The 23943-nt window shown below is 49.5% G+C and overlaps 1 protein-coding gene across 1 annotated transcript in view; it reads left to right on the top strand.

Annotated features, from left to right (window-relative positions):
• LOC119464428 (exocyst complex component 5-like) overlaps positions 1–12813 on the top strand; it is a 223009-nt gene extending 210196 nt beyond the window's left edge. The window contains exon 16 of the mRNA XM_037725388.2: positions 12592–12813. Within this exon, the coding sequence (XP_037581316.1) occupies positions 12592–12678 (87 nt within the window). The 3' untranslated portion in view covers positions 12679–12813. The remainder of the gene's footprint in view (positions 1–12591) is intronic.
• Positions 12814–23943: the final 11130 nt, after the last annotated feature.

Below are 23943 nucleotides of genomic sequence, written 5' to 3' on the forward strand. Positions count from 1 at the left end.
CGCGCCATTGCTCGTGCATCCGTCATCTTCTTCATCCACAGTTGGCTCCTATCCACTATTCACGTCAGCATTCTCACAGCTCTTACTTCCGCCGGCTTGTGAAAAATTTCGCGCATGTTGCTCGTCCCCTGACTAACCTCCTCAAGAAAGAGGTTCTTTTCTGCTGGGGCTCTGAACAAGCGACTTCTTTCTCGCGCCTCATCATTCTACACACCACACCTCCTTTGTTATTCCAATGACGACTATGCCAGGTGTCCCACTCGGCGATGGCCTGCATGGCCTCCCGATGCAATGTACACTATCACACTCGGGAACACAACCATAAACAGCATGCACCAAGGTAATTTTCTCCACAAGTTTCAACTTCAGCTCAAAGCAAAATTTTGGTTCACACTGTTGAATGCGTTTGTAACACTCAAGTAATTGTTTGTCGCCAAGAATGATGGCACTTCCCTTAGATATTCCAGACTTTTGCCTTCTAGGCAGTGCTGGCAGCTTGTTCCTTTCTGGATCTGCCAGTGGTGCATAATACATCAGTTTTGTCCACTTCAGATATACAGTCGATTCCTGTTAATTCACCTTGCAGGACTGCAAGATTTGGTCGAATTATCCAAAAGGTCAAATTAACAAGCAGTGGGGAAATGAACAAATTAACGTCTTTTTCATTGCTTGAAGTTGTGGAGATGGGTTTACTCAAGGCTTACCCTACGAGCGACGGTCAGGAAAGGGCACGACGCTCCTCCACTCTGCAACGCACAAAGGCACTACAGCAGGGTTCGTCGACTCTCCGACACGGCGCAGAGAAGGCTCCGGAGTCAGATCGCCAACAAACACAGGTTTATTCACCCAAGATGCAGCACAGTGCGACAGTCACAGCGCTTACGGGCCAAGGCTCACCACAAGACCAATCGAGCATGCGCGCCTGCTGCACTAGGGCCAAGCGCGAGAACAAGGAATCACGAGAACAAAAGTCACATGTAACCACCTTGTTGCAGGCCTGTGAGCATCTGCCGCGGCGAGGAAGCGCTCAGCGGAGGAGAGCTCGGGTGGAGAGGGTGCCCGGGGGCTGCTGCGCGGGAGCCCAATCAGGGCACATCCCGGTGACGTGTTCTTGTGGGGCAAGTCCAATCCCGGGGGTGGAGAAGCACGGTTTGTGCGGGAAAGTAGTTCCAGCACGCTAGCCATGTCAGCCATGTTGCCGTTACGGCAGCAGTTCCCGGAGATCGAGCTAAGCGCCACGCGCGAGCTGCGGGACGAGGCATGAGAAGGCACCTCGATCCCCACATTCCCCCCTCCTAAAGACCGAGGCCAGCCTTCAAAGGTGGCTGACCGAGGCCAAGTGGCAAGGTTGACTCGGCCAAAGAGGGCTAAGCCAACAGGGCAAAGTCCAAGAGGGTGTCGTCGTCTTCATCAGGACCAGGGCAGGGAGAAGGGGTCCCAGCACTCCAAAAAAGGTGAAGACGTCGCTTCTCTTGATGCCTTGGCTACCAAAGTTCCGCGCACCAAGACGGGCTCACTGCCAGGAGGAAGGGTTGGCAGCCCAGAAAGGACGGGGCGGGGCAACACCATGGGACAGCCAGCAACGCTTGAGGTCCGCCGACCAGGAGCTGCCAGGAATGCGCGTGGCGTGGCTGCCCTTTTGGCGCAGCAGCCACCGCGGAGGTCCCAGCACCCTCCGGATTGCGCACTGACAGGAACAGCAGGCCAGGATGAGCAGCAGCCAGGTCAGCAGCAGAAGCCGTAGTGACCATCCTCGGCCAGGTGTCAGCGCCTGATTGGGCGGACCAGCCACAGTTAGCGGCAGCCTAGGCAGCAGGCGGCAAGGCTGGCACAAGTTCGTGGCCCCTGAGGCGGGAGTTAGTCATGTAGGAAGAACCAGGAGCAGCAGGCCTTGAGGTCAGCAGCAGACTGGCATGGTAGGACCAGGGACAGCTGGCTTCATGGTCATGAAGACTGGAAGCACAGTGGAGCCAGGCGCAGGGAGAAGACATGACGACACAATGGAAAGGACAGGAAAGCCGCCCGGCATAGCCGGCATGCCAAGAAAGCAGCCCGCCTGGCCGACTGCCCAAGAAGGGCGTTTGCCAGGATGAGGCTTGGGCAAGACAATAGAAGGCATACTAGGCCACATGGGCCTGTCGGGAACCAAGGGGTCGCAGCGGAGCGCCAGAACAAGAGGACCAGCTCAGCAGGCTTTCAGAACGGACTAGCGCGTGCCGTGCTTGCGCCGCTGGCACGTGCCACCCAACTTTATTTTTCTCGTCAGTCGCAGCCGGCCCCAAGGCGCCGGCCGAGAGCGCTGACCTTAGCGTTCGCGCTTAGCAGCGTCGGTGGGCGCTACAGGGCCCCCCGCCTAGACGGAACGGCGAAATGTACTCGTCGACGAGGCAGAGATGGGGCTGTCTTGGTGTCGAGCATATCGACGGGTGCGCCAGCGACATCCGCGGTGAGCTCCTTGGGAGGCGTTTCGACGTAGGCTGGTTTGAGGCGGTCTTCTTCGCGGCCATTCAATAGGATGGTGGCGGACTTCTGCGTCTTGTGGAGGACACGGTATGGTCCGTCGTAGGAGGGTGTAAGAGACGCCTTGATAGCGTCTCGTCGGAGGAAGACATGGGACGAGGACTCAAGGTCCGGGTGCACAAAGATGCTGTGGTCCGATGACCGAGGTGGTACGGGGCGCAGGTGCTGAATGCAGTCCTGTAGGCGTTGGAGGTACTGTAGCAGCTGGGGCGAGGGGGCCGAAGAAACGAACAAGTCTCCAGGAAGTCGCAGGGGTGCACCGTAGACGAGTTCGGCCGCTGAACAGCCAAGGTCGCGACGAAGGACGGCACGTAGGCCGAGAAGCACCATGGGAAGGTGGTCGACCCAGTGCTCTCGATCCAGGCGCGCAGTGAGTGCAGCCTTGAGCTGGCGATGGAGCCGCTCAATCATGCCGTTGGCACAGGGATGATATGCAGTGGTACGGCAGTGCTTAGTGCCAAGCAGGCGGTTGAGTGAAGTGAAAAGTGTGCAGTCAAATTGCCAGCCGTGATCAGTTGTCACGATGCTGGGGCAGCCGAAGCGGAAAACCCATGCTGAAACGAAGGCTTTGGCGACCGTTTCCGCAGTGATGTCCGGAATGGGCACGGCTTCGGGCCAACGGGTGAAGCGGTCGATCATTGTGAGAATGTAGCGACAGTCGTGAGAGTGAGGAAGTGGTCCCACCAAATCGAGATGGACGTGGTCAAAACGGCAGCCAGGGGGCAAGAACGACTGTGTGGGAGTCTTTGTGTGGCGGTCACTTTGGCGGTCTGGCATGCGAGGCACGAGCGGGCCCACTGGCGAACATCGGTGTTGATGCTTGGCCAGACATACCGCTGTGTAACGAGGCGCTGCGTGGCTCGGACGCTGGGATGGCAGATGTCATGAAGTAATTTGAACACCGCACGACGGAAGGCAGTCGGAATAAAGGGGCGAGGTGTAGCCACTGACATGTCGCACCAGAGGGAGCCAGGCACAAACGGGTGAGGAACGAGTTGTAGACGGAGGGAACGGGGATGGTCACGCAGCGCTTGCAGCTCGGGGTCTTCCATCTGCGCACGAGCTAGACCCTCCCAATCCACAGTTGATGTAGAAGTGCCGAGGGAGGTGATGCGTGAAAGTGCGTCAGCTGCCTCGTTGTCGGTGCCTTTGATGTGCCGGATATCCGTGGTTAACTCCGATATATAGGCTAGTTGACGAACTTCACGTGCGACGTACTTGGAAGAGTTTGTACGGAAGACATACACCAGAGGCTTATGATCGGTTAGAATATAAAATGGCTGGCCCTCCAAGAAGGGCTGAAAGTGCTGGATGGTGGAGTAGATGGCGAGCAGCTCGCGGCCAAAAACGCTGTAGCGAGTCTCAGCAGGTTGGAGCTTCCGAGAGAAGAAACCCAGTGGGCGCCACTCGGAGTTGATTTTCTGCTGGAGAACAGCGCCGATGGCCACACTGGAAGCATCCACCATGATGCGGGTTGGCACGTTAGTTCTCGGGTGTACGAGAAGTACCGCATCGGCAACAGCTTGTTTAGCAGCCCTGAAAGCAGCGTCAGCTTCGGGAGACCAGGAAATCGCAGATGAGGAGCCCTTGGTCGTGCGAAGAAGGTTAGTCAGTGGGTGTGGAAGCTCAGCGCAGTGCGGAATGAAACGTTGGAGAAATTCACTAGGCCGAGGAACTCATGCAGCTGGCGTAGGGTAGTGGGTGCTGGGAAGTCTTTCACGGCCTGGACGTGAGAGGGCAACGGACGAATTCCCAGCTCCGAGATGTGGTGGCCCAGAAACTTGAGCTCGGAAGATCCAAATACGCATTTCTGGGGGTTGACATCCAGGCAAAATTGTTGAAGGCGTTGAAAGAGTTCCCGGAGGTGCCGCTCATGATCTTGTGGATTGGGACTCGCGACGAGGATGTCGTCGATGTAGGCAAATACAGCCAGGAGGCCGCGCTTTACCTCGGCAATGAATCGTTGGAACGTTTGAGCTGCGTTGCGTAACCCAAAGGGCATGCGCACATACTCAAACAGGCCGAAGGGTGTAGTGATGGCTGTCTTCGGGATATCGGCCGGCTCAACAGGAATTTGGTGTTAGGCCTTGACAAGGACCACCTTACTAAAGATTTTGCATCCCTCCAAATGGCCTGTAAAATCTTGGATGTGTGGAAGGGGGTAGCTATCGTTGACCGTGTGAGCGTTGAGCGCCCGGTAGTCACCGCACGGACGCCAGTCACCCGGTTCTTTCTTGCGCACCAGATGAAGCGGGGAGGCCCAACTGCTGGACGACGGGCGAATAATACCTAGCTGGAGCATGTGCTCAAATTCCCATTTAGCAATGTCCAGACGCTCGCCGAAGAGGCGGCGCGGACGGGCTCACAGGTGGACCACGCATGACAATGTGGTGGGTGACGCTGTGCTTGGGAGGCTGATTTAAATTGCAGGGCCTTGTCACCTCAGGGAAGTCTTCGAGGATACGAGCATACGGGCATGTTGGTATCAGCGTGCGGATGCCGGTGGGAGTGACAGCCGACATAACGCCAGGGATCGAGAGGCGCGTCTTGCTGTCAATCAGGCGATGGCGGCGCATGCTGACGTCAAGGTCGAAATGAGTCAGGAAGTCGGAACCGAGGATAGGCTGATGGACGTCGGCTACGATGAAGACCCACCGGAATGTGCACCGCAGGCCTAGGTCGAGAGTGAGGGACCGCAGACCATACGTGGCGATGGAAGTAGAGTTTGCCGCACGGAGTGTAGGTCCAGGTGACTTAGAAGCGCGGTCACGCTTGGAGGACGGCAGTACACTGACCTCGGCACCCGTGTCTACAAGGAACCGCAGGCCGGAAATGCGATCCATGACTATGAAAAGGCGGCCGGGTTGTAAGGCGAGGTCACATGCCGCCGTCAGTGATCTCGCGGTGCGTTTCCCGACCATTCGCATGGGGACTTGCACTGACGGGCGCGGTGCTGGAAAGTGCGATGGTACCACCAGATAGGCGAGCGTCGAGGACTGCGCGAGCGGCGACTGGTCGGGGAAGAAGGACGGCGGCTGGGACATGAGGTGGAGCCGCGCTGGTCATGGGAGGACGTCCGAAGGGCGTCGATGGAAACGGCGAGCTGGTAGATCCGGGACTCTAAGCGGGCCATGGTTGAGGACTGTGGCGTTGAAGAGAGGGCGGCGACTGAAGGAGAAGTCGCGTCGTGGATTCGATCAGCGAGCTGGGCGAGGCGGTCGAGGGTCAAGTCCTCTGTAGCAGCCAAGACAAGGCGGGTGGACTGTGGTAAGCGCTGTAGAAAGAGCTCCCTCAACAGCGCACTGTTCGAGTCGACGTTGCTTGTGCCCAGGAGCTGTTGCATGCTGTTGAGCAGCTGGGAAGGGTGGCGATCTCCAAGGCCCTCGGAGGTAAGCAGCTGCTGGATGCGCGCGCTCTCAGACGCCGTGGTACATTCTAAAATGCTCTGCTTCAGTTGCTGGTATGGGGCATCACTCAAAGGTGCAGCGATAACGTCCGCCACTTCCTGAGCCACCTCAGGAGACAGGTTGCAAAGTAAGTGGCGAAACCGCGAAGTCTCCGAGGTGATGTGGTGCAGATCGAAGGTGGCTTCGACCTGGGCGAACCAAACCTGCGGGTTGTGGCGCCAGAACGTGGGCAGGCGGAGCTGTAGAGCTGCGACGTCCCGTGGGCGCGCGGTAGCGTCAGGCGGAAGGTTACCTGAGAGCGGGAGGTTGCTGGGGTCGGTCATCTCTTAGACCGGAGTCACCACTGTCGGGAACCGAGGGGTCGCAGCGGAGCGCCTGAACAAGAGGACCAGCTCAGCAGGCTTTCAGAACGGACTAGCGCGTGCCGTGCTTGCGCCGCTGGCACGCGCCGCCCAACTTTATTTTTCTCGTGAGTCGCAGCCGGCCCCAAGGCGCCGGCCGAGAGCGCTGACTTTAGCGTTCGCGCTTAGCAGCGTCAGTGGGCGCTACAGGCCTGTCACCGCTTCGATGTGCATCCTTGCACCGTAGCTACATTTCTCCATTCACCGGCATGGTAGGGAATGAAGTCCAGCTACCTGCTAGTGGGAGAAAGCTGACTAGGCGTGTGAGAAGCCGGATGAGCACAAGAGGGTATATTAGGCCAAAAGGGCTTGTCACCGCTTCAATGTGCGCCCTCGCACCGTAGCTGTGTCTCTCCGTTCACCGGCGTGGTAGGGAATAAAGTCCGGCTACCAGCTGGTGGGAGAAAGCCTGCCTAGGTGCGTTTCCGCAGGTTTTACCGGTGGCGTGGCCTGGGGCCAGCCGTGTCACGGTTTGCCTGCAGTTCGTTGAACACCTCCCCCTCTCCCCAGTCATTGCGACGGGCAACGAAAGGTTTGAGGTCCAAGATGTGAACTGGACCGCCGACTGGTCTCCCTTGGGAGTCAGCCAGCTTGCATACCAGAGGGGACATTCCGGTCTCGACTTGGTACGCGCCCAACCATTCGGCCGACAGGGAGGCAAAGCTGCCTTTGGTGGCGTCACTCAAGACATGGTTGCGTCTGAGGACGAGATCGCCGACACCGTAGTGCAGCGGTCCCGATGTGACCAGTCTTATTGGGCCTTTTGTCCAGCTCGCGCTTTTGCCAGGTTGGAACGGGCCAGGTCAAGGGCCGCGTCCATCCGGGAGCGCAGTTTCATCGCGTAGCCGGAAAAGCCGGCTGTCGTGACGCACGCCCTGCTGCCAGGCCGCAGAATGCGGTCCATGGGGTTTGGCAACTCTCTCCAGAAGTTAAGGAAAGCGGACGTGTACCCGGTCGAACGGTTCATCGTAGACCGCAAGGAGAAGCCTATCTAGTTACGACAGACATCCCAATCCCTGTCTTGCTGGGCAGAAGCCGTGAGCAAGGTCTTGAGGTTCCGGTTAATTCGCTCTGTGGGGTTGGCCTGTGGGCACACGCATCCACGAACACCTTGGCCGTGAAGTAGGATGTGTTGTCCATTATCAGCTCCGCCGGAAAGCCGAAGCAGTTAAAGACCTCGGTCAACTTGTCCCAGATTGCATGTGCCGTTAACTTACGAAGGGGAAAAAGTGCAACCCATTTCGTGGAGTGATCTGTGACAGCCAGGAGAAAAATGTAGCCGCGACTTGCCAGGGTAACTGGCTGTCGATTGGCAGCATGAGCCCGGGGTGTTTGCCGGGGCGAGGCTTCACACATTGGCACACGCGGCACGAGCGGCCGTAGTGAAGAGCGTCACGCTTCATGCCTGGCCAGATAGCGGAGCGGCACAACTTTTGGAAAGCTTTAAGGCCACTCGCATGTCCGGCCACCTGCGAGTCGTGGAAATAGCTCAGGGTGACTTTCCTTTGACTGCGGGGTATCACCACCTTGAAAGACTCCTGGGGAGCCTCCTCAGATGGGATATAGCGCAGAACTTCATCGGCGTCAACCAGATACGGATCCCACGTGCCCGCAACAATACAAGCTGCGTGGCACTCGGCGCCAACAGCAATACCAGCTGTCCGTGTGTGCCCGACGGCTTTGCCACCCCGCTTCTCTTGGGAGCTCAGCTCTTTGAGCCTGTCAATGATTTCTATTTACAAAATGGATCGCTCTGCTGAGCCTTTAGCAGCTCCTGCCTGCTGAAGACGATACCAGCGAGAGTAATGGGGTTCACCGGGTATATACGTCCTCTCCCGAGGCTGGCAATCCGGGGATCGCTTCGCCGTCGGGGGTCACGCCTTTCAAGCCATTAGAGACACAGGCTCTGGTCTCTACTAAGTGCGTGAGGTTCGCGCCTTTTGAGCCTTTGGAGACTCAGGCTCCGGCTTCTACTTGGTGCGAATGCTCACGGGAGTGGTGGACCAAATAAGGATCAGACGCCGAAACAGGGGCTTGCGACAAGGCGTCCGCCACCACGTTTGAACTCCCTTTCCGGTAGCGCATAACAAGGTACCGCTGCCATGTCAACGCCCAGCGCATGAGGCGGCCCGATGGCTCGCACGAGCGCTTGAGCCAGATTGTACGTCTCCACGGCAAACGGCACGTACGCTAACGTGAACTTCCGGAGAGCAGAAAAAGACCAACGGTCAGATGGTCCGCTCAATGCGCGACCGACCCAATGGGGCCAGTAAACGGCAATGAGCAGAGCTGGGTTGCCGCTTCGACAGGCGCATAAGGCCTGACGCGCCGGCAGACGGATCGACGGCGAAGCGGGGTGGCTCGTGCACGTCGAAAATGTCGCTCAGATGCACATGAGGCAAGCGGTAGTCAGAAAACGCGGCGACATTGTCGGCTGAGCGGGGTGGCTCGCGCTAGACATTACATCCCAGCTGCGCTCGGGACAAGGAGAGGCCAGCGAGCGGTTTTGCACCAACAGCGAGACAGGGAGGCTCAGCTGCGGCGAATGGGACACCGAACTGCACTTGAGACAAAGAGAGGCCGGTGAGCGAGCTCACGCCTATGGTGGAGCGGGAAAGCTGCACGCCGGCATATTCGTCCGAGAAAGGCGCTCGGGACAAAGGTAAGCCAGCGAGCATATGCTTGCGAGCGTCTAAGTGGGGTGGCTCCGATGCGGCACGTGGGGAACTAAACTGCGCTCGGGACAAAGGGAGGCCGGCCAGTGTATTCGTGCCGACATCTAAACAGGGTGGCTCCGATGCGGCACATTGGGCACAACTGCACTCGGGACAAAGGCCAGCGAGCGGAGACAGCACGCCAGAGGGGCTAGTAGGCACCTGCTCCCCGCGTGTCTCAAGCAGTTGAGAAAACCCGTAACTGGCGTGACTGTAGGGTTAGCGTACACATCCGAAAGGTCGACATCACCTAGGGCGCATCTCAAACAGTTGAGGAAACCCGTAACTGGCGTGGCTGTAGGACTAGCGTACACGTCCAAAAGGTCGACATCATCTAGGGCGCTCCAAGGAAGGGATCGCTCCTGGTGGCGGAAAGCAGAGGGTCGCGAAGGCAAACCTACCTCGTGCTATCATTGTCGTCTGCTTCGAAGGACATTAAGTCCGTAGCCAGGGGGTTAAGCAGGAACGAGGGCCGTGAAGGGGCCTGCTCTGATGCCATGCCAAAACTGCATTGGGCGCCAGTTATGTGGAGATGGGTTTGCACAAGGCTTACCATACGAGCGACGGTCAGAAAAGGGCATGACGCTCCTCCACTCTGCAATGCACAAAGGCGCTATGGCAGGGTTCGTCGACTCTACGACACAGTGCAGAGAAGGCTCCGGAGTCAGATCGCCAACAAAAACGGGTTTATTCACCCAAGATACAGCACAGTGCGACAGTCACGGTGCTTACGGGCCAAGGCTCACCACAAGACCGATCGAGTATGCGCTCCCGCTGCGCTACTTCGTAGTCGCCATCCATGATCGCGTTGATAACGACCGCAGTTTTATGCACAGTTGTTGCAGCAAACGGTAGTTTCGTTTTGACTTGGTGCATGCGTCAGCCGCCTGCCTTCTGAACCACAAGGTCGCCGTCACGTCCATAATGGCCGCGGTTTCGTCCGCAGCGGTTGCAGCAAGCAGTAGTTTCGCTTTGACTCAGTGCAAAGCTGTTGAAGATGAAGAGCACCGGCTACATCGCGATGGACGAACAATTTGTTGGCGACCAGCTCACTAGCGAAAAAATAATTGGGATGTGCGCGCAATAGTGAAAAGTGCGTCATTAGATGGAGACGCACGTCGCGGCCACGGTGCAAAGGATGTCGCGAGGCCTTCGCCGCTGCTAGCTATAATCAGTCATGAGATGACGAGAATTGCAGCTTCTGCACTGCTCTTGTGCAAAATAGAAACAATATTTGCTAATTCATTCAGTAAATAAAGGCGTGTTGATGTAGTAAGCATTCATTTAATGTTTGCTTGATAGGATGGATAATTTGACATTCGGTTAATAAAGACATTTTAATTCGTTTAATTCGGACGGAGGGGGGGGTTCCTTGACGCTTCATGGAGCTTAGCAGGGTTCCCTGGAACGAACATGCTTGAGAACCTCTGCCCTAGAAAGAATAGTGACAAGCCTCAGAGTGCCGTAAATAATTATAATAGCTCTTCTACAGCTAGTTTCAGTTTTGCTTCCAAGGAGGATACTGTATTATGACATCATGACACAATATGTGGTCACTTGAGAGCAGGACATTGCCAACATCTTTCTGACGTTTTGACACTTGCTCCAGCTTGCTCGGTCACCTCATATGCTGCTACTCGTTATGAGGCCCGAAGTAGCAGCATAGTGAACGACCGAGCATGCCGTAGCAAAAGTCATGACATTGCAGTGTCCTGCTCTCACGTGACCACATACTGCATCATGGCATCACAACACAGCAGAAACGAAACCGAAACTGTCTGTAGAAAAGCGATTATGTTCAAATATTTAGGGTGCTCTGAGGCTTGACAGTACTTTTTCAGGGGTTTAGAGGTACCATGCCTTCATTTAAAAAGCCCCACACCAGGCCCCATAGCAAAGTTTGGTTATACACTGGAAGTTCTTACGTGCCCTTTAGGGAGTGTTCATTGTAAGAATTTTTCAAATTGATTAATTAATAGCAGAGATAGAAATATTTGAAGTGCCGTGAACCTATATGGGGGGGGGGGCTTTCAGGAGGTGAGCTTCACTGTCAACATAAATACTCTAATCTCCACTTGCCCGTTTAACCTCCGCAAGCGAAATTTTTTCCCTGCTTTCTTCCATACCGGAGCCGGAGAATTGCGTCTTGTACACGTCACGGGTCCGGCCTTCATTATTGCCTTTTTCTTGTGCGGTGCACTTCCAGTGAGGGTCTCGTGCACTTCTGGTATCTCTCTCGTGTGTGAGCTGTTGCATTTGTCTCGTTTCGCACTGTGCACGGTTTTGCGCACTGTGCACAAGAACACCTGCATTGTTGTCTGGCTGCTTCTGCGCTACATTGAAATGGATTCCTCAGTGCACCTATGTTTGAAGATATCTTTGTTTTCTGTGCGGGCAGTGCATGACGTGGAAACAGAAGAAATGAAAATACGTCCCTTTGCTATGGCACCGAGTAAAACCAAAACTCACAAATATTCGATTTGTAGTTTTTTTTAATTCTTTAAACTCTAAGTTGTCTAGTGAAGCAGCAGATCAAACAAATAACTGATGTAGCCTCAAATAATTCTCAGTCACGTGTCACGGTGAGTGATGTTTCAACAATGTGAATTATGTGGGCACACTTGTGCGTCTGACTTCAACTCTCCGGCGGGGAGCAGGGCTCCCTCGAGAAAAAGGGCGCACAGCGTTTGGTGTGAAATTGCAGCTGTTCTTGCTGGCGTGCAGTGGTGCAATACTTTGCCAACATGGTCGTCAGCACGCATTGTATACACAGTGCTTGTCTGTTTAAAATGACCAAACCTGGTGAGGGGTCTTATAAACTCCTAAGGCCCCGCATACGAGGAGAAGGTCCTCGTATGCGGCTACGTATGCGGCCGTAGGCCGCATACGAGGACCTTCTCGTACCTTGTACAATACATTGTGTATGGCCTTCTACATTTTTTATAAGTTCACTCGGAATTGATTATGCAAAATATTCATGCTGGGTATAAAGTATGGTGCATGTGTAACTGTAAAGAAGTGGTTTACTCATATTCTTGTCATCCGTTTTCAAGGAACTTGCCACTCAATTGATCTAGACCTCTGTGTCATCCCAGATGGCCGAAAGCAACCTTGAGGTGTTTTTCGAAATCACTGAGATTGCATGAAAATACTGGACACGCCAGCAACATGACAATGTACTATACGTAGTTCCATCTTCATCTCTGTTTTTAGCAATGAAATGCAGTTTTTACTATAGCAAACATGAGGAGATGAGGAAATGTTCACATACATGGAGACACAGTTTTTGGCATCTAACTGTGGTATCTAAATTTTTTAAAGTTGTTTTTAAGGTTCATAACATAACAGTTGACAATAAAAACCACCTTGAGAAGTGATTATATCACATAGTTGTGTTCGGGTCTCAGGAGGATAAAGCAAAAAGGAGGACTCGAAAAAATTTGTGTCAGTATCGCTTTAGATGTCTGTGTAGATCTAGGAGGATAACTATAGGAACCCGAAGGAAATATTTGACTGTCAGCTTTGTGTATGCGTTACTTTGTCTTCCAGGCGAGTCTGGAGAGGAGTGTGCTGGTGAATTTCGTCCAGCTGAGGACAGACTGCAAGGTGCACAAGCTGGTGAACCAGTTCAAGTGAACCGCTGGGTGCTTTGTTACCCCATGCTTGGCCGACAGCTTGGAAGGGCTCCAAGGGCTTTGTTAAAGGGCTAGAATAAAATGTTGAGCCTGTCGGGACCCAAACGGAAAGACATCGAGACCTGACAACTTTGAATTCGAACTGTCTTCGTTTGTTCAAACTGCATAACACTACAAGCTGTCTTCCACCTCACTAGGAGGGCTGAGGTGGCACTCCAGACAGTGCTCTGGTGCGACGTCAGCTGAGGGACTCGATCGCCTTTGTCATCTGCTACACTCTTGCTAGAATATCTGCATTTTCATCATCGGCGTAGACAGAAAGGAAGCGACTAATGCAAGCAAGCAGATCACATTACACATCGGCCAAAGCAATATTACATATACTGTCGGACAAATCAGGATCCTCGGAGCACAGATTGCTAGGCGCAACACCCCCAAGCAATGGATCTGCACCCTGAAACGAAAATGGAGCAAGATTTCGCACATGCTCTGACAAATGTCAAACAAGCTTGCTTAGTATGGTGGAGCGCAGCAGAAAGCGTGCCAAACACTTGCAAAAGCAGTCGCGGTTGGAAAGATTCTTTATGGGGCACCCATATACAATTTCACTGATTGTGACCTCGGTGACAATCAAAAAGTTACACAGGGCGAGCCTTCGTACAATCACTGGGCTACCGAAGCACTTGAGAAATGAGGATCTACTCAAGCTGGCAACAATACCACTGGTATGGGACATGTTTCATGTGTGATCCTGGTTGGAAAACACGACACAAGGAAAACAGATCAAGGCATGGGGTAACCAATTAAGTCCACGCGAGGCTGAAGTCCGCCGAAGCGACCGCAACGCCGCCATGGGAAGCACTGTTGGTCATTCGGAAACAACAACACCCTATCGCCAGACAAAATATGGAAGCTAGAAAACTAATCAAAAAAAGACTGGAGCTAAGGAGGGCGCAGAACACCACTGACATCTACACGGACACTGTATTCAGAAATGAAAGTGCCAGCATAGACTGAGTTAGCACATCTGTTGTGGAGGTGGTTCATGCGCAAGGCTCATCCTATGCGCGACAGTCAGAAAAGGGCACGACGCTCCTCCACTACACAATGCACAAAGGCGCTATGGCAGCGTTCTTCGACTCTCTGACACAGCACAGTGAAAGCTCCAGAGTCAGATCGCCAACAAACACGGGTTTATTAACCCAAGATACAGCACAGTGCGACAGTCGCGGCACTTACGGACAAAGGCTCACTGCAAGACTGATCGAGTATGTGCGCCCGCTGCGCTTGGGCTAACCAGGTAAAGGGCTAACTGATCGAACGAGCACAGTGGGCTTCTTCGATTTTCCACTTCTGGCTACCCGCAGGCTGCCAGAGCCAGCCAGAGCGCCTTCGTTTTTCTCGGGTTGCTCCGTCCACCGCGTAACGCACTTCCGCCGCGCGTTCGTTTTACTCGGGCTGGAAGCTTCTGGGGACCTGCGGGCTGCCAGAACCAGCCAGGATGATTTTGGTCTGGCAGCTCTCTGGAAGTTCTCTGGCTAGCAGACGACAAAAAGAGGCTATGAGCGCTCGCCGCCATCTTTGTGGGGACTTGACGGATTCCAACGTGGGCGCTAGCGCGCGCCGCCCCCGGCTGGCGTGCTTTTGGACTCGCATACTTCTCGGAGCAATTCCCGATGTCGGCACGGATCGTTGATTGCATTACTTCCAGCATTATCTTACTAGGATTCTAACGCACTGTACCGCCTTGCGAGGCAGTGCCGTATGAGCAGCGGCGAACCATCTGAAGTTTTCTTTTGTTTGTGTCCCGTGAATGCTTCTTTTCGGACGTGAACAGCACGCTGCGCTCTCGATCATGCTTGCATGGGATCTTCATCGTGTTCCGCGCAAGTTGTCAAAGTTGTAGATGCTCATTCCCACACATTGCAGTGCCTTTTTGGTTCATGTAATTTTCTGGTGGTATCCCTTTTCACATTGCTCGCGTATATGCTGCGATATGTCACCCGCCGCAGTGGCTCAGTCGTCTAAGGAGTTGCGCTGCTGAGCACGAGATCACGGGATCGAATCCCGGCCGCAGCGGCCGCATTTCGATAAAGGCGAAATGCAAAAACGCCCGTGTGCTTGCGTTGTAGTGCACGTTAAAGAACCTCAGGTTGTCAAAATTAATCCAGAGCCCTCCACTACGCGCTGCCTCATAATCAGAACTGATTTTGGCACGTAAAACCCCAGAAAGAAGAATGCGGCGATATGCCTTTTTTCGGCAGTTAGCGTAGGCATCGCAGCTAACCCGTGTTTGCTCCGTCTCTCCGTCGTATCTTGGATGGCAGCTCGGAACCGATGCGTTCTAACTATATATATAGGCCATTGATGTTAAAGGAATGCACTGGTTGAGATGAGTAATGACCACACGTGCATTATCTTTATTATTGCTCTCATGATCGACCAATACTATTTTTCGTGTGAAGCTTTTCGCGAGTTACAGGCAGCGTGCATTTTCACACGCCAGCCGCAGTCCCAGCTCCTTCAGCACAGGAGCAGAATTAAGAGAAGCACCATCAGGCAAAACAAACTTCCTGAAATCGAATTTAAGCATGTCAGAATTTTATGCATATAAGACGCACCCGATATCCTGCTTTTCCGAGTCTTGTCAAACGTTGCCGGTGGTCGACGTGATCGCTGTATGAGCAGGCATCCTCGAGCGATCGCTTTAGCGATCCCTTAGGTGCGATTTCGCGTCTTGGAATCGGACGCGTCGCACGCCGTTTATTGCGCTGTGCTAAGCGAGCTGCACAGTGCACGTCCTGTGTCGAGACGCGCGAAATCTCGCAAAAGTGATCGTATTCCTGAATGCAACTATATATTTCCAAAGTGGCAACGCAGAAATGGGCCGACTACGCCGCGTGCGCGCCGGTCGCTGCCATGCTGGTAGCATGTTTACATTTCTCCCACGGCCAGCGCTGTCCCAGCGTTCGATTTTGCAAACTTCGCGCAGCTCCGGGTCGTTTTGGGCATGGAGGAAGCAGCTTTTTTCCTTCCTCTATGGTCTTGGGATCCCAGCCCACGTGACTTCCTATCAGAACCGGAACTAGCTGGCTGCCGTCTGGCTGCCAGCGGGCTGCCAGAACTCCGAAAATTGAAGAAGCCCAGTGAAGGATGAAAGAGCGAACGTGGAGCGCAGCAGGGGTTGGAAGATGGCGAGAGCGATGAGAGCATGAGGAGGAGAGTATGGCGAAAGGGTGAGGAGGAAAGCCGAGTGCTGCATAAGGCGGGCTCCACGACAGCTACCAGGCATGCGGCGAGCGCGTCCACTGATACCATATATGGAAACAAAGCACATGTGCGGGCTTTGGACCCACTGCGCATGCGCTACTTCGCCCGCGCCGCCGCTGCTAGAGAATGCGCATCGTTCCAGCCATGCGTTCCTGTGTTCATGCTTTCTTTCTGAACAATGAGTGACGCAACCGGTTGAAATGCTTCATCTGCCGCTGCTGCTAAACGAGCTGCCCAAGCAGAGGCTCAGCCTTGCTGCTGAGAGGACCCTGTCGTTCAGAATCAAATTCCTTGCTACAATATATCACATATTCAAAACACTTAAGCAGCCGCGCTCAAAATTCGCATTAGGCAGTATCCTTATTGCTGGCGAATTTTTTTTTTATTAACGAATAGCTTGTTAGGGAAGTATATGATCAATAAGATCAAGTTCGAGATTAATGTAACACCATTATGAACAATAATTAACATATGCTGCCATTCGGCCTTGTTGGTGTGACATAGTAACAAGGTGAAATGCTGCAGCAGACGAGGACAGTAGATTGTTCTGCTCCAGTACTTTACGTCGTTACAATAATTAACAATTTTGACTAATCTAATATTGTTTTAGGGAACATGTTGTGACTGCAGAACTGAAGCCAGCCAGCATTCGAAACATACCCTTTTGCTTGAAGTTTTGTGCGTGGAACCAGTTTCAAGAAACACGAACTGAAATTGTGTTGAGACTTATATTGCCGTTCCAAATAACAGCTTTCTATACGTACTTCATTTCCCACACCGCGGAAAGGTATTGCCTGGAAGAGCAAAACATTTTTGTTGAGTACTCCAAGTGAACTCAACGAACATAGATCCAATCACTGCTGATTACCCACACACACACTCTGTAATGGAATTTGAAGCCATGAATTCAGGTGCTAAACATGAGAACTATGTTTTATTGTACTTGTCACTTGCTGCGTTCACCACGTCACCCCTGTCACACATCTCTGTGCGTGCTGCCTTGTTTGAAATCACATGAACTAAATAGACATTTGTTGACCGATTATGCCACGATAGCTGCATAGAATCAATGATTTGCCACCTGGTTGATCTGGATACCCTGAGCAACAACAACGTGGCTGCTGTCACAATGATTTAGCAGCATGCGAGGGTGATAAGTAGAGTTTAAGTACAATCTAGTGACAAAGGAATGCGGAGCCCACTTTCACTATAGGGTCTGTGTACTGACTACAAGACTCCAGCCATTGGTTTTGATTTTCTCCAAAGTCTTTGGACATGGTGGCCATTATGCTCTCATTCGCATCTGAATGGATGCTTTGATATGCTAACAATCGTTTTGTGTTTTTTTGTCACAACAATGTAGGGACCCTTTAACAAATTTGTTGGGTCCCAAAAGTGTGTACTTTCTAATTGTATGGTTTACTTATGTTAAATAAACTTTCAAACTTTCAAACAAACTTTCTACACCAATCACTACCTTTATTATTACCTATGCACTCGCTAAAAGACAATTCCAGACAATATTCTATTTGAAGGTCATTTTGATCACTGTTTAGATGTTCAGAACACATCCTAGACAAAGAAACTTTATTTCCTAATGGCTTTTAGTGTGAATCGTCACTGTTTAAGTCCAGCTGGGCTTTGGCACTGAGTTCCTTTGTCTGCACCTACTGACACCTTTTCTGTGGGCCACCAGCAGTGGCCATAGTGAAACCTAACAAACTGCAGGTCATTAGGTGTTACATGGAAAAAATGTGTAGAAAAGTGGGTATCATAGAAAAGGATATTACCTTCCAGTACAGAAATTTCATTTCAGGATTTTTTTTGTTTTATCAAAGAAAAAATATTTGAAGTTAAGCACTACCATCGCATTGTTCACAGTTAAAATTCTCATGGCATCTGGAAAGGCCCAATAACGATACACTATATTAAAAGTTGCTTGATATAACAAACACAATAGCATCAAAATACAAATAAATATATCATTAGTGCCTATACATGATCAATATTTTTTGTGCTATTTTTACACGCTATAGATGAACAAACATCATTGGCAAATTTTCTTCTATAATATGTTCACAGAATCAAAAAACTTGATATTTCCTAGCACTATTTTTATGTTGGAAACGCAGCTGACCATACGTTATGGAAGAATAGGTATCATCAGTAAATTTCCTCCTATCATTACATGTTCTCAGGATCAGACACCCTCATCTGATGTGAACCACTAGTGGCCAGCACTATGAATTATCAAAAAGGTCATATGTTTTACTTTCACTCTTAATTACAAAGCTGGCTTCCTGTCCATCGCCTGTATCCAATATTCTATTTCTCCATCCCTGACTCTAGGTTTCCACATCATTAACATAATATTTACTGGTTAGCCCCATAGACTGATGCGGAATGGCGATACAGTGCTTTGTTAAAATGTCAAAAAATTATTTTGTGTAATGTTAACATGAAACTCGAAAAAAATTAAGTCTATTGGCAAAGGTTAGGAAGTCTGCAAGCCAACTGTAAACTTGCAGCGTCCCTACAGTGGAGCTATTATGCGAAATTAATGTATTGAAGTATCTTAAGATACAGATGGCAAACATTGTATCGATCAATACAATTAATCTGCTAGTATCTGTATCTCAAGCACACATTCCTTCAGTATCTTGTACCTGTATCGTAATGCAATTTTAATGTATTTTTGTCCAGCCCTGCTCGGCGGTGACGTGAGAAACCTAGCAAGTCTAATACAATCTAACTCTGAAGCACAGATAGCCACTGCGGCATACGGTAGTTGGCCTGTTTCAAGTAGGAGAGGTCGACCGGCTCATGAGCGTGACAGAATTGAACACAGGAAGAGGTGCAAGGTTCCACATAGGCCGGAAGAACACAGACTGAGTAGAAGATGCACCCCTTAACCCAGACCCTTTCCCATCTAATCCTCAACAGTGGCTAAGAGTGATACGTCCCCTTCTTTAAATGAAGGCTCTAATCATTCATTCGTTTGCTCGTGCTCTGACTGCATGCTCGAGTAGCAAAGTACTCGCCAATTCCTACCTATATCTTTTTCTAGTGTTAACTTTATAAATGCCAACGAACATTATATCTGTAATGCATCCTCCATATAACCACAGCTTTGGAAGCGAAGCACAATCTCGGGGCTCACTCGCAAAACTTGGCATCGACTAAGCGGCAGTCTAGGTGAACAAAAATTTTACATTTCACTCAAAATTCTAAACATTTGGTGTTACATATATAAAGCTCATGCTGACAATAATAATCTAGTAATTTCACTGACAAGCCGTTTATCTCAAACATTGCAATTGCACCACGCCCTATCATGTTTCGCAATCGTCGAGCATGTTATACACCATTTAAATAAATCTTTTTTCAGTGTGAAACATGTTTGTGTAGGTTAACATGATTAGAATATTACTGTTCAGCACACTTTCAAACGATCAGGAACATCACTATTGGCATAAAATTAAAATATTGTTATAATAAAACAATTTAAGAAAGAAACTCCTTAAGGCAGTCGTGGTGCGTAGAACATTTTATTGCACCTGTGTGTGTCCCCTTCTTTGTCCTTGTCTCTTTAGCGCCCTAAATACTCGTTCAATCAAGTGCCATCAAATGCCAACTTCTGAATTTTCTTGTCTTTCAAATATATATGACACGCTTACGGATAAAAATAAATTGAAATCGGCAATCTAAGCATGTTTTGCAAATGTTTTCGTCTGTTTTTCTTAGGTGATAGCACTAATTAGCATCGCTGGCCAAATGTTGCCAAGGAGCTGTGCCTGCTACACATGGCAGGAGCAAAAATTAAAAAAGAGGTGTAGCTAGTGTTACGCTGAGCAGACTAACATCACTAACATGCAGGGGTCGAGCTGAACCATGGTGCAATTAATCCAGTTTATCTTGTGGAGGTTAGCACTGCAGCACAAGAATACATTACTGTCTACTTTGCACAATAATTTTGTCCGCCCTTCGACCAGACATTGCAGACAAGCGCCACAAATCCATAGATGGGTGGTTGGCGGTATGCACAGCAACGCAGACCACATCGTTTTAGTAACCCTTTAAGTTCAGTGAAGTGATAATGATATGCTCCTTGTACATTACTTCTGATGAAAAGCGGAGAATCTTATTGTTGTAAGTGAAAGATGCACAAACTGTCAGGTAAACTTGGGATCAGCCCCCCAATTTCTCTCAAATATTTCTTCCTGCTTCCTGAGCAGGTTTGGCTTGAATCGTGCCTGACTGTTTAAAGCTGCTGATATAGCTACGACATTCCTAATATGCGACATTTTGTGCTAATGCGACATGCAGCTAAATAAAGCATTTTGCTGCTATGCCACTAAAGCACTACATACGTTAAAGAACCACAGGGACCATTTAAACCTTTCAGACGCCACTTAATCCCGTTGATTGAAAACTTGCTTTTACCACATTTCTTGCATCTTCAGAATCATAGAAAGTGTACAGCTGCAGAAAAGATTGAGAATTTTCAATTGTTTAGTGAGCTTTGTCAAGTTTACAGAATGTGAACTCCACACGAAAACTCGCTACAGGAACGTCAAATATAAGAACATAAACTGTTTCTTTGTGTTTTGAAAAGCCCTTATCCAGCCACTTGAGAATTATGCCTGGTGCATGACATTGTGAAAAACTATCAAAGAAGTGAACCCGCTACATACAACATAATGACACCGAGTAAAAACACCCAACCGTCTACCTTCCCACTCATTTTGCTAAAACATTCTGCACATGTTATTCGAAATTGCAGCACAATTCCAGTCATAAGTGTTTCAAGATGTATACAACGCATTTTAAATTTCATTACTTTCATCAGTGCTTTTGCTGTTGGTGCACTATCTTGCTGTACACAATTGTGTACACAGCGTCTGAAAGGGTTAATTTCTTGAGAATGGCATCAAGCGTATTTCGCAATATGCTTAAAGCGCTGGGCTGCAAAAACATTGAAATGTCTTTGGTCACACAATGGAGCGTGCAAGCGACTACGAAGGGCGCGCTGGACAAAAATATTGTATTGCAGCAAATACACGGCAGCCAAAGTCCAAATGCTGAAGTTAAAAAAATAAGAGGGCTAACAGGCCATTACAAGTGCGCCACAACTTTGGAGCAATCTTAACTAGAAACGCACGCTGTGCATGCACACCGATTGCTAGCACACATGAAGGAAACAAAATTACTGCAGAAACCTCCTAGTGGAACTTGTCAGATAAGCATTATTTCCAGCCTCTCAGCTTGCACTCGTGCAACGAATTTAGTGGCCGAATTACAGACACTGTGTGTAATTCAATGTGTTGCAAGTATGACCTGTTGCAATTACCTAATTTGTGAACCCATTTAGTTGTAATTAATCTTATTGGGCAAAACTAATGTAATTTGAATTAGGGTTAAGTAATTGAATACGAATTACATGTCATTACCGTTATTAATGTTGATTGGCCTTAATGTTATAATTTATCTTAATTAGACTTAGGGTCATCAAAATTACACAATAATTTGAAATTGAGCCTGATTAATTGAATAATTACTTTTGTCTAGGCTAATTATTCAATTCAATTAATCAGTCAATTGACCCCCATTAGGCTTCCTTACCCTTCATTAGTCCTGAGGAGTCGTATTTAGGCTTAATTACTTTCATCATAATTAATTTTGTTAGTAGCAACTAGCTCGTAGTCATCTAACTTCCAGCTTGATCTAGCTATGGCCACGGCAAGTAGCCGTCTTTTGTAATCTTGAACATTTAATATTCAGGCTTACAAAACTGAAACAAGCCTGAGCATTTAATGTTCAGGCTTGTTTCAGTTTTGCAGGTGCTATAGTTAGCTCTACTTACCATGTTTATGATTCTGGAAGGCTGAATTCTATTTTTACATATCACTAAAAAGAACAAGAAAGGCAACGACCACAGTAAAATTTGCACTTTGGCTGTGGTCAGTGTCTTATTGTGCCAAGTTCATTCCCAACCAGATAAGCTGTTGTCAAGCCCTTGATTTCATGCCACTGTAATATTGCACAAATGCCAGTTGATAATCATTTTAAAAAGTAATTGAAGAATACAGTGCAACAAAATAATTTTTTCAATACCAGTACCAAAATATAGCTATCCCAATGGGTTTTTATTTTTCTATCCCAAAGTTCAAAGAATTGCATTTATGCTCTACATATTGTTCTCCCGCACTTTCCTTTTAAACTGCAAGACAACAGTTTTTGCTTAAGCTCATGCTAGTATAAACATCTCTAGTGATCAAATGGTGTCAGCACTCACAAACTTTATTGTGTACCAAAAGTTGGTAATGAAACATTAGAGGTTTTCATACAAAGTCTGGTGTTTGGCACTACGTATATGTGGCAGAAAAGGGAACTTTTCATTATGCCGCTTTGTTTCTAAGAACTTAAGATACAGCTGAAACAGGCGTTGCAGTTCAGCGTAAGCACACACTAAGTGCACATGGTACATTGCAATCCACGCATTTTGTTGAGCCATTCTCAACGTTCGAGCACCATATGCCTTTAAATTGTTGTACACTTTCGCAGTCAGAAAAGACCATTGTTTTGTGACACTATAATGGATCAGTATTAGCATTCTATACCATGCATGCTGGCTGTATACATGCAAATATCAGTGCACTTTTAGGTTCTTAACAAAACATCGCTTTTTGCATTGAAACACAAAATTAACTGGAACACCAATGCATTTCTCCACAAAGTTCGGGAATTAATGTCTCGAAACTGGTGTCATCCTGAGAATTAATTCTAAGTGGATCCGCCTTGCGAACTCCACTGCTACAATTTGTAAATTGCAATATGGGCCATCAGGGAATTAGTTAAAAACTTAATTAGTAAATTTTTGTTAATTAGTCGATTATGCATTTCAATTTTTTGTGCAAGTGATGTCCGCCTGTTCGAGTAGACCAGCTCATCAACTAGAATGGGCTATCTGCCACAGGCAACCTTAAATAAATTTTGAAAGTGTTCGCTGAAAGACCCAGTATATAGGGTGAGCAGGCCTGGAGTGCGCTGTTTTGTTAACAGTGCGGCCGATAAAAGCACGCTGAGTTCCACTACAGTGTACTAGTAGTTCCACCTGCCATCGCGGCTGCTTTGGAGTTTGTTGTTGCTCACTTCTGCACTTGCACCTCGCTTTTTTTTTTACTTCTTTTTAACATTCTTTAGACATTTCACATAAATAAAAAGTCTTCAAGCCCACAGCCTTCCTCGTCGGATTTAGCAAAGCGGTGCACTTGTTTACATCGACATCTACAGCCACAGATCGTTGTTAGCGTCAAATATTGGGGAAAAGGTGCATCGCTGATATGAAATAATGTCAAAACGCAGAATAAAACACACATATCTGCGCATATGAGCCGCGTTGTTCCACCGTGAGACGAGTCAGTATGAGCGGCTGAGCCACTTAAACAACGGCGACTCACTGTGATCCAGTTACATACGTATATCTGGTAGTTAATTTATTACTGATTCTCGCTTTTCTCTAACTTCATCATACTTATAGTTCAACCGTGTCGGTTGGTTGTGCTGCTGTACCGAATGCACCGTCTCTTTGACGCAGAGGTAAACAGTTCATCACAGGAATTAAGAAATGTGTCAGCATGTCAACACGTACAGACCCACCCATCTACGTTGCGAATGCGACCGGCAGCATACGGGAACGGTGACGTACAGCGGTGAGCACTGTTAGGGTGAACACGCGAGCGCGTGGCCGACGGCACTGTCAGCGCCCCGTTACGGTCATCACTGGAAACATTGCGCATGCGCATCACGCCTTCCGCGAAATAAGTGTCCCACCGCGCGCATGACGTCATGAATGCACTTGTTCGTCGTCTGCTAGCCGCATTTTTGTTTTCTAAGCCCATGCATCCTGCATTTTAAGATTTCTTTAAACATCTGTGCTTGAAAAGAACAAGACAAAAAAACTTGTATATCTATGGGGGCGTGTCTATTCGTTCCC

Source organism: Dermacentor silvarum, chromosome 9 (assembly GCF_013339745.2).
Source record: "Dermacentor silvarum isolate Dsil-2018 chromosome 9, BIME_Dsil_1.4, whole genome shotgun sequence".
Classification (NCBI taxonomy): Eukaryota; Metazoa; Arthropoda; class Arachnida; order Ixodida; family Ixodidae; genus Dermacentor; species Dermacentor silvarum.